This window comes from Condylura cristata, unplaced genomic scaffold (genome assembly GCF_000260355.1).
Source record: "Condylura cristata isolate star-nosed mole 26May11 unplaced genomic scaffold, ConCri1.0 scaffold00024, whole genome shotgun sequence".
In the NCBI taxonomy this organism is placed as follows: domain Eukaryota; kingdom Metazoa; phylum Chordata; class Mammalia; order Eulipotyphla; family Talpidae; genus Condylura; species Condylura cristata.
In genome coordinates, this window is record NW_004567125.1 from 19,147,288 (window position 1) to 19,157,821 (window position 10,534).

General features: G+C 49.5%; 1 protein-coding gene across 1 annotated transcript in view; it reads left to right on the plus strand.

Annotated features, from left to right (window-relative positions):
* The first annotated feature begins 2,950 nt into the window (after positions 1-2,950).
* TNN (tenascin N) overlaps positions 2,951-10,534 on the plus strand; it is a 44,851-nt gene continuing 37,267 nt past the window's right edge. The window contains exons 1-5 of the mRNA XM_004688128.2: positions 2,951-3,359; positions 4,687-5,061; positions 5,604-5,867; positions 7,177-7,362; positions 8,522-8,611. Of these exons, the coding sequence (XP_004688185.2) occupies positions 2,951-3,359; positions 4,687-5,061; positions 5,604-5,867; positions 7,177-7,362; positions 8,522-8,611 (1,324 nt within the window). The remainder of the gene's footprint in view (positions 3,360-4,686; positions 5,062-5,603; positions 5,868-7,176; positions 7,363-8,521; positions 8,612-10,534) is intronic.

Genomic DNA, 10,534 nt, shown 5'->3' on the forward strand with positions numbered 1-10,534 from the left:
TAAAGATTTATTTATTTATGCATACAAGAACTGGGGTCCAGGCCAGAGGTGCAGGGGAGGTGAGAGGCTTCACCAGAGACAGAGTGGGGAGCAGGACAGGCAGACTGACAAAGTACACTGCTGAGGGGAGCAGCGGGCGGGTCAGGAGAGGTCTGCCACGCCACATGGGTCACCTCCGGGGCAGGGATTGAACTCGTGCTGTAGTGGCTGAAGGTAGCTTCATAGTGCTTTGTAACCCGTTGTGCCACCAGGGAGGGCCCTGTGATGTTATTTTTAACAGTAATTCTACCTTCACCCTCCGTGTTCATCATTTCCTCATAATAAATATGTGATGGCTCTCCAAAGTTAAAGCTCTTACACAGAATGGGAGTTTAGGTTAATGACTAGGAAGACATCTTCCTTTTTGGATCTGCAAAGTAACCAGTCTCCCCAGGTCAGTCCTTTCAATGGCCTTCTGCTGACTCTAACTACTGAACTGAAAAAGAGGTATCATCAGGTGAGGGGCTTCGAGGTTGTGAGCAGTTTGGAAGTCGGGGGTCCACAACTGTGGTCTTTATAATACCTTACGAAAACCCAACGACTTATAGTGGATGTGTTTTTCATTGTTGAGGTCATCATTCACAGTGAAAAGGGTGGGAAAGGGAAATCATATTCAGTGGCTGATTAAAAACAGACTTCAAAACATTTGTTGAGCACTTATTATGTGCTTCATGTGGTGTTCTAGGTGCTTTCCACATAGCTTGCTTTGAAGGCCTCACTCTTCCCATTTTACAGACGAGGAGATTAAAACTGGAGAGGAGTAGTCTTTGCAAGGCCAGGCACCGGCGCATCTCCGCTCTGTCTCTCCAGAACACCGTAGCTGCTGCTTATAAAGGGGAGGGAGAGCCTGGCTTTGCTGGGCACTGGCACCAGAAGAGGACTGTCCCTGTACAGATGTGTATAGTCTTGAGTGGGTCAGAGAAGCCCATTCTCAAGAGGCGGCCCTGCAGCTGGTTCTTGGGGAGATCAGCTATGATAGCCCAGTGGGGCGGGGGTGTGTGTTTCATGACTGTGTGAGGACAGAGGCTCTCCAATAATTCACTTCTTTATATGATGAGAAAAATCACAATCCCGGCTGACACTAAATGAAACGACATTATGTTATTTCACCTAAAGTTGCAGTTTCTCTTAAGGACTTATTGTAAACGTGAGACACAAACCAGGTATGTGCTTTGCCATACGCGTCTGGTTAGTGAACAAAACGTGTCATTTCACGATTGCCGAGATAGGGAATCCACCGAAGTGCCCATCCATAGATGAGTGGGTTGAGATGTGGGGTCTACCCCCAGCGGAAACTCCTCAGCCATAAAGACACAATTCTGCCATTTGTAGCAACATGGCTGGGTCTTGAGGAGATGATGCTAAGTGAATTAAGTCAGAGAGAGACAAACACCATATAATTTCACTCATGTGGAATATAAAGAAACAAAGTAAACCGACACCAAAGCTTAGATTCTGACAGCAGAACGGTGGTTACCACAAAGAAAGTCAGTGTGTGTGTGGGTGGTGGTGGGGGGAATGGGATGGGGAGCAGGGGTGGATTTGAGCAGGGTGGACAGAAACCAGACCCTGGCTGCAGGCCCGGTGTGCTATATACTAATGGCGAAGTGTCAAGCTGTATTCCCAAAGCACACAGCTTGTCAAACCAACATATCTCTATAAAAGGGAAAAACGAACGTTCCAGCTGAGATCAGAGGTGGGCCACTAAGGGGAGCGGCCGGGGACAGGGACAGTCTGCACATGGACAGTGGTGAAGGTCCACATCTCTTCCTGCTGGTGGCAGAAGAGGCAGATCCCAGTGTCCTGCTCTGGCCTGGAGCCTGGCCTGATTGGCAAACTGAGCTGCCTAAGCAGCAAAAGGTTTCTGAGTTCTGACCCCATTAAGCACGAATCAGAATCTAGACTCCTGGCTAATGGACTTTTGTGATCATGCATCTGCCTGGGGAGGGACCCCTGAGGAAATCAGCCTTGAGTCCTGTCCGTAAGAGTCTTACAAACTTGCAGGGAGACGGTCTATGCAAGAGTAACCCTAACATGAGGTCGACTGTCATGAGACCTATAGAGGGACCAATAAGTTTCTCCAAAGGCTTAGTAGACCGAGAGCTAGTTTCCAGTTGGGGTAAGGTGCTGGGGGCATGAGAGACAACTTCATGGGGAAGGCATTTTTATTTAAAATTCAGATCTCTCACTGGTCTGTAAGCAGGGGTGGTGGGCAGGACACTGGCCGTGGCCCGAATATAGGCTTATCCTTCCTGGCTATAGTCCTGGCACGGGTGCTCAATCCCTCATCTGTGCAAGGTAACATGGCATAGTGATGCCCAGCATGGACTCTGGGGCCAGATCTCCTGGTATCCAATGCTGCCACTCCTCGAGACAAGTCAGTTAAGGGAGCTATGCCTCAGTTTGCCTGTCTATGAGATGGGAGTAATAGCAGTATAATTGCTGTAAATGATTGAAGGAGAGAGCAGACAGAACACTTAGAATAGTGCCTGGCACAGAGCACATGCTCTGTGTGGCTATTATTATTGGCATTGTTAATGGGGAGGAAAACACCAGAGTTACTGTGAGGATTAGGAATTAGGGGGAATCAAAGCCTGGAACACAGTAGGCCCTGAATATGAGAGCTGTTCTTGTTTTTATTAAAGTGTAATGAGTATGGAGTTATTACTACAGGAGTGAAGGGTATTGGGAATAACATAAGCAAAGATAGGAAGCAGGATCGTGCAATGTGTGAGAAAATAATTTAGTTTGGATCCTGTGGGATACAGGTTGAAATCTTTCTGCTAGTTTCTCAACTTCCTGTGGACTCAAAGAATTCATTCAGAAGGCCAATTTCCTTTAACTCTTGCTTTTGCATTTTTTCCCCTAGATCCAGGCCTCCTGGGGGGGTCTGTTTCCTGTCTCACCAAGGATGGGTCTCTGGGGGATGCTCTGCTTCCCCCTGGGTCTCCTACTTGGCTCTGTCCTCCTGGTGGCCTCAGCTCCAGCCTCTCTCAAGCCTCAAGGTTGCACCGACAAGGAGCAACAAGTCACCGTCAGCCACACTTACAAGATTGACGTGCCCAAGTCTGCCTTGGTCCAGGTGGAGGCAGACTCTCAGCCCCTCAGTGATGACGGGGATTCACTCCTCGCCCCGGGGGAGTCTGGCGAGGAACAGAACATCATCTTCAGGCACAACATTCGCCTGCAGACGCCACAGAAGGACTGTGAGCTGGCAGGCCTTGTCCAGGACCTCCTAGCCAGGATGAAAAAGTTGGAGGAAGAGGTAGCAGAGCTGAAGGAGCAGTGTGGCGTCCAGCGCTGTTGCCAAGGAGCTGCTGGTGAGCTCACCATCTGGTATTCATTCAACAAACATTTATTTTTTCAAATTATTTTAAAAAGTTTATTTATTTATGCATACAGAACTGGGGTACAGGCCAGAGGTGCAGGGGCGGTGAGAGGATTCACCAGAGACAGAGTGGGGAGCAGGACAGGCAGATTGACCAAGTACACTGCCAAGGGGAGCTGCGGGTAAGACAGGAGAGGTCTGCTGCGCCATGTGGACCACCTCCAGGGCTGGGAATCGAACTCGCACTGAAGTGGCTGTGGCTCGCTTGCAGTTTTCCGACGTCCTAACCTGTTGTGCCATCAGGGAGGGCCCTCAACAAACATTTAATGAGCACCTTCTATGTGCTGGGTATTCTACCAGCCTCACAAGCACTTGGTTGCGCCTGGTACATTACCACCTCTCACTTCAGATTTCCTCTGGGGTCCTTGTCTTTGCTATTTATTCATTAGCACTAATTCCATTGAGCACCTTTGAAGAAGAGCAGGGAGGAATCAGAACTCAGAGTCTAGACTCCTGGCTAATGTTTACAGTTGCTGTTTTACCTGAGGACCCAAGTCTAATGAAAGGGGAAGCAAGGGATGTGAGGGAATATCAGAGGTCATGTAGCTACTGGCTACATGTAGGACTGACAACAAATCCCAGTTCTGCTGCTTTTAAATTGCAGGCTTTGGGAAAATTCCTTAATTTTCTTTAACTGCCCAGTAGAGACATTTTATCAATTAGCGGCACACATATTTAAGCCAGAATTAGCTATGGCAAGGAAAGACTCTTTCCTGTATACCAGACAGTTGGCTCCAGGGACACTGTGATGGATGAAACAGGTGGAAGTGCCCTTTGGCGTCTCCTCACTGGAAGTGTTTTTAGGAAGGAAAGAGAGTGTCGCGAGAAGCAGGAGCAGGGCTGGCAAGCTGGCTCACTGAGCTGCCCTCCAGTGCTCTCCAGGCTCAGCAAGCTGGCTGGCCAGCCGATGTCTAGGCTGGAACATTAAGGCCCCTTCCTGGAAAAGTACTAAATAAAGTCACCATCTAGAGTTCAGGGGACCAGGGAAATTCACATGAGCTGTTGGGACAAAGAGGGAAAATAAATGGTGGTCCACATAGCCCTTCAGGCAGAAAAGGAGAAAAGTTTTGTAGAGTTTGCAGGTCACTGTGGCTCAGTTTGCAAAATGAAGGGCTTAGCCCCAGTTCCTACAGAAAGGCCCTACTCTTTTGCAAGCAAGAGCCCTGCAGGGTCCCAGAAATTGGACACCTGCTCTTTGGGTTTCCAAGGCAGAGGTTCCCGACCTGACCTACAAACCCTCATTCCTTTCTCCCCCACAGATCTAAGCCCCACTTGCAATGGCCACGGGACCTTCTCCTCCGAAACCCGCAGCTGCAGCTGCGAGCAGGGCTGGGAGGGCGCCCGCTGCGAGCGGCCCACCTGCCCCGGGGCGTGCAGCGGTCACGGGCGCTGCGTGGACGGGCACTGCCTGTGCGATGAGCCCTACGTGGGGCCGGACTGCGGCTTCCCGCCCTGCCCCGAGAACTGCAGCGGCCAGGGCGTGTGTGTGCGCGGCGTCTGCCAGTGCCACCAGGACTTCACGTCCGAGGACTGCAGCGAGCAGCGCTGCCCCGGCGACTGTAGTGGCCACGGCTTCTGCGACACTGGCGAGTGTTACTGCGAGGAGGGCTTCACCGGCCCCGACTGCGCGCAGGGTGAGAGCCCACAGGCGTGGAGGCCTGCATGAAGCCCCTCTTTCCCTGCAGGGGGGGGCCCCAAGGCACCATGTAACCATCAGCTGCACCTTGGTCGTTGTAGGGGGCTGCACCCGGAGTCACAACAGGGTCCCCTGGAAATTTGTTAAAACACAATTGTTGCTCTCCCCCTCCCTCATCCCCAGGGTGTCTTATTCAGCAGGCCTGGGGTGGGTGGCAATAATTTGCATTTCTAAACAAATTCAAAGGTGTTGCTAATGTGGCAGATTTGAGAACCAGTGGTCTTTGTGATCTAATGGCTCTGTGTGAGTGTGTGTGTGTGAGTGTGTGTGTGTGTGTGTGTGTGTGTGTGTGTGTAGGGGGTCCTATTAATCCCACCCCACCCTCTGGGGTGATTGTCCACACCGGCACCTTATACAGGTGCTGCATCCTCCCCTCCCCTCTACCCCATGGCAGTGTTAAGGGACTCCATGAACAGCATTGGTTATGATGCCGGGCCTCTCTCCTCACCTGGCTGGTGCCTGTTCCCTCTCTGCACGCAGTGTTTGCCCCCCAGGGCCTTCAGCTGCTCAAGAGCACAGAGGATTCTCTGCTGGTGAGCTGGGAGCCCTCCAGCGAGGTGGACCACTACCTCCTCAGCTACCACCCCTTGGGGAAGGAGCTCTCTGGGAAGCAGATCCAAGTACCCAAAGAGCAGCATAGCTACGAGATTCCTGGTTTGCTGCCTGGCACCAAGTATATGGTCACCCTGCACAACGTGAAGAAGGATGTTTCCAGCAGCCCACAGCATCTACTTGCCACCACAGGTGAGAAGCAGGCAGAGACCCCTGTTGTCCCAGAAGGCACCCCATTTTTAATGTTTTCTTTCATTGCCCTAGTTTGGGGTTTTAAAATCACAACTACTACAATCCAGATATAACTGTAGGAGAAAAAAGACTGATGAGTTGCTTTTGGAAGCCGGCAGTACACTGTGCCCCTCTGGGAAAGAAGTGAAGAAAATCAGTTGCCAGAACTTTCTCTCCTACCCTCTGATCTTCTGGTGACTTTCACTGGCTGAACCCAAGTGGAAGTGAGAGTGCAAAGGTCCTGGCTAACGACCTATAGAAGTCATAATCCAGATACAGACAGAGCCGGGTAGGTCTGGTGGAACAGAGTCTCCACTAAATGCTATCAAATATTTGAAGGACAAGCATTGCTTCTTACTCTTTAGAAAGTCATATTTTCTCATGACAGTTTGTAGAGCAGCTTAGACCTTCAAGGGTCTGAGCAATTCCAATTCATTCCGTCACTCAGTGTATTTTATTGATCATCAACTAAATGCCAGGCACGGTCCCAGATGCTGATAAAAACGAGTTGCCTCCATCTTGCCCTAAACTCCTACAGAGAGATCCAGGGAAACCCAGATGGATGATTTTTTTGCACGTGATGTTTTTGTAGAAGCACCAGCCGCTTGTCCTTTTTGGTGGAGGGAGAGGGATGGCTTAGAGACATCTGTTCTGAAAGTCTGAGCAACCTCTCTTGACTTCTTTCCCCAGGGACTTGTAAAATTCTATAACTGTGAAGTTTGTCTTTCTGTCTAATCAGATTCAAGTTAAATCCATTCTTATTTGCTCCTCAGGGGAGCCTCAGCCAGAGAGACACTTCTGCAGTAATAATCTCGAACATTTTCATTAAGGCCCTAATTTTTCACTTGCCAACCCCTTCTATCACCCTTGAATCACTCTCATTATTCATCCTTTGACCTGTGTTCCCTCAAGGAATTCCTGTGTTTGAAGGGAGAGCCTGGAGGCTGGCAGGTGGAAGACTGTGGGTGGGAGGAAACTACAGAGAAAAGGCTCCTCGAGGTTCTTTTCCCTGACAGGGTGAATCAGAAACACTCAGAGCCCAGGGGCCTTGAATCACTGAGTTCACCGCTATGTCCCTGACAAGTGGTTGGCCAGCCAGACTGGGAACACCCGGGGCAAGGGGCGAGGCTTTCTGGGAGTGCTAAATACCTGTTAAAGTATTACCTGTGTTGGGACTGAAGGCTGCACCTGTGTGTCAAGAGCAGGAGCTGACCTGGTAGCCGACCTTTCCTCTTCTCTGCTTTCTCCTGCCCTCCCTGCCCTGCCCTAGATCTTGCTGTGGTTGGCACTGCTTGGGTGACAGACAAAACTGAAAACTCCCTCGATGTCGAGTGGGAGAACCCTCCTTCTCAGGTGGACTACTACAAGCTGCGGTATGGCCCCCTGACAGGGCAGGAGGTGGCCGAGGTCACCGTGCCCAAGAGTAGTGACCCCAAAAGCCGATATGACATCACTGGTAAGAGCTAACACTGGAGCTGTGGGATGTTTGCTGCACATGTGGAGGCTGGGACAGGTGCACAGAGGAGACTGGCGTCCACACTGCCCAGGCATGTACAGGGGGCCCTTGGGGCCCGTAAGCCCTGACCGGAAACTCCTAGCCATGAGCCTACCCTGCAGGCCCTGGCCTCCTCTCCACTGTCTCAGCCCTGACCCCGAATCTCAGAGCCCTTGTTAACAGTTTACACTCTAGAATGTTCTCTCAGTGTCCTCGCAGACCTTGTTTATGTCTCAGAATGGTCTTGATGGCACAAAGACATTCCTTTGGGAAGAACTGTGTGTCAGTGAGAGAGAGAGACAGGCACGCTGAGAAAACTAGTTTTTTCTGTACTCTGCAAGGAAGCAGCTGCCGTGCTCAGAGACCTGGGTGGGGAAGCCCCTTGTCCCAGATGACTGAGTGAGGGCCGCTGAGAGCCAGGAATCAGAGCTGCTGCGGAAACGGGCCTGCAGCACTTGGTCATTCTTGAAGCAAATTTCATTTTCAGGACCCTTAAGAAGAGTGATACACAGCTGTGAACACCAGCTCAGCAATGGCCTGGGAAGGGCCCTGCAGGCCGGGCCCCTGAGGCTTATTAGCTTCATGGTATACCTCCTTTGGGTCTTGCTCTGCTGTTCACTCCTGAGTTCTGTCTTGATGTCTCAGCTCTGTGGAGACAAAATGCTGCTATTTGCCTGCCTTTTGCCACTGGAGCCTGCGTATCTGTGCCTTCAGGAGCAATTGCTACTATAGATAAATAACAGCAGAAAAAACTTGAGAAAGGAAAAGGAAAAGAAAGTTAGGTTAATATGGCAGTGAGAAGCAAAAACTTGGGAGGGAAAAGAATTATTGGGAGCAAAAAACGTGGGCTGAAAAAAAAATTGGGAAATAAATGTCAAGGGCCGGACACAGGACAGGGAGCTCTGGGGGGCATCATCTCATCCAGTAGGGCCCTTCTACCCTGACCCCTAAAGCCCCCTGGAGCTGGCCCTCTGGTCCTGCCCCTCTATCAGCATGACGGAGTCTTCAGGTGAGAAATGTTGCCCCTCCGCCTCTCACAAGAGGAAGCTTGGGCAGGGCAGTGCTGCAGACGATGTGTCCAGTGCCGTATGGACACCCAGCGTGGGCTGTATGTTTCCAGGTCTGCAGCCCGGGACAGAGTATAAGATAACTGTGGTGCCCATGAGAGGCGAGCTGGAGGGCAAGCCAATTCTCCTGAACGGCCGGACAGGTAAGGACTGCCTGGGCGCGCTAGGAACACGCCTCGTGTTTGCATTCTGATGTCTCTCCAGGTTGTCTCCTCTCTGCACAGAAACTCTGGGATTTGTATGTAGAGAAGATTCTCCTTGTATACCATCTGCTTGTGGGGACAGGGGAAAGGAAGCTAGCATCTTCTATTTTGAGTTTTTCTTGCCAATAAAATCTCTGCCATGATCTTGGAGTCGAAAGAAAAAGCCATTTCTGGCACCTTCCTACTAATTTTAATAGCTTCACTCACTGAATGATTTTGAAAGCATAAAGTATCTCAGACATAGGCACATAGTCTACACTGGCCACAGGCAGGTGATCTGTATATTTGTTTTGCTGCTTTTTCTGTGTTTTTCCCCCCTAAGGATCACATTCAGTCACTCTGCTTTAAAATGTCAGAAGGTATTAAGGACTCTCCTATGGTATTTTTAGCATCTGTGGATTGAGAAAATATATAATGACAAGCATTGCTATCCATCAGTAAGGTCTGACAATAAATCTGTAATTTATTAATCGGAACAGAATTTGAAATCATCGTTATTTTTAGTTTATAGAGCATGCTGGAGCCTTTATTGAGTTATGAGCCTCGTGCAGCAACACTGTTCTCCTGCTAGCTCAAACTGGGAACCAGTGATCTAGAACACAGTGCCATTGTGTAGAGGATAATTCATGGGGCCAACAAAGAAGGGATCTTTGAAGAGATTTCCTTGAAATGTTTTTCAGTTCTTTCAGTTCAGTCCTGGGACTTGCTGGTTGGGGTGGTGAGATTATGGTACGATGGTGCAAGAATTGAGCCCCCCACTCCTTTTTTTTTTTTTTTAAGATTTATTTATTTATAAATACAGGCCAGATGTTCGGGGGGTAAGAGGATTCACCAGAGACAGAGTGGGGACAGAACAGGTAGATTGACTGAAATACACTGCTGAGGGGAGCAGCAGGAGAGGTCTGCCATGCCATATGGGTCACGATAGCTTCATTGTGCTGTGCTTGAGCCCATTGCACTACCAGGGAGGCCCCTTGAGCCCCCTTTTAGCTTCCTAACAGATTTCATATATGGAATGTGAAAGTTGTCATTGGGCAGTTGTTAAGGATGAAATAAAATTTATTTTATGAACTGTGGAATAGAGACTGTGTCTGTGTGCTGGGACAGGGAAAACATTTATTGAGTTAGGAAATAGGAAATACTTCCTGGTTTCTGTGGCTTTCTCTTAAGGCTGTGAATGAATTGAGGGCTTAGGTGAGAACATTATACTAACTAAGCACTTTTCATAAATTTTGTGTTAGGTTTCATTGTAATCCTACACAATAGATCCTATTATAATTTTTATGTCATATATTAAAAAGTTGAGGCCTAGGGCCCTCCCTGGTGGCATAGAGGGTTAAAGCACAGCACTAAGACACTAAAGCCACTTCCGCATGAGTTCGATCCCTGCCCCGGAGGTGATCCAGTGTCTCTGCAGACATCTCCTGGCCCCCCTGCTTCTCTCCTCAGCAGTGTGCTTTGTCGATCTGCCTGTTCTGCTCCCCACTCTGTCTCTGGTGAAGCCTCTCACAGTCCTGAGCCTCTGGCCTGTACCCCAGTTCTGCATGCATAAATAAATAAATCTTTAAAAAAATAAAAAGCCTAAGTCTAGAGAAGTTCAGCTTAGGCTACCCACCCAGGGAATGGCAGAGCTGGGAGCTGAGCCTCTGATTTCCACTTTTTTGGCTGCAAAACAAAAGTGTCTCCTACCTTTATTTTGTCCATTACTTCTGGAGAGTTTTTTAATGTTATTTACCCCCTGACTAAAACAGTTTCTGTGATTCCTTGTTGCCTTGGGGTAATCTAGCACCCCCTTCTGCTTGACCTCAGCGGGCTCATCTGACCTGGGCCGGTTTCCTCAGTGGGAAGCCTTCCAGCAGTAGC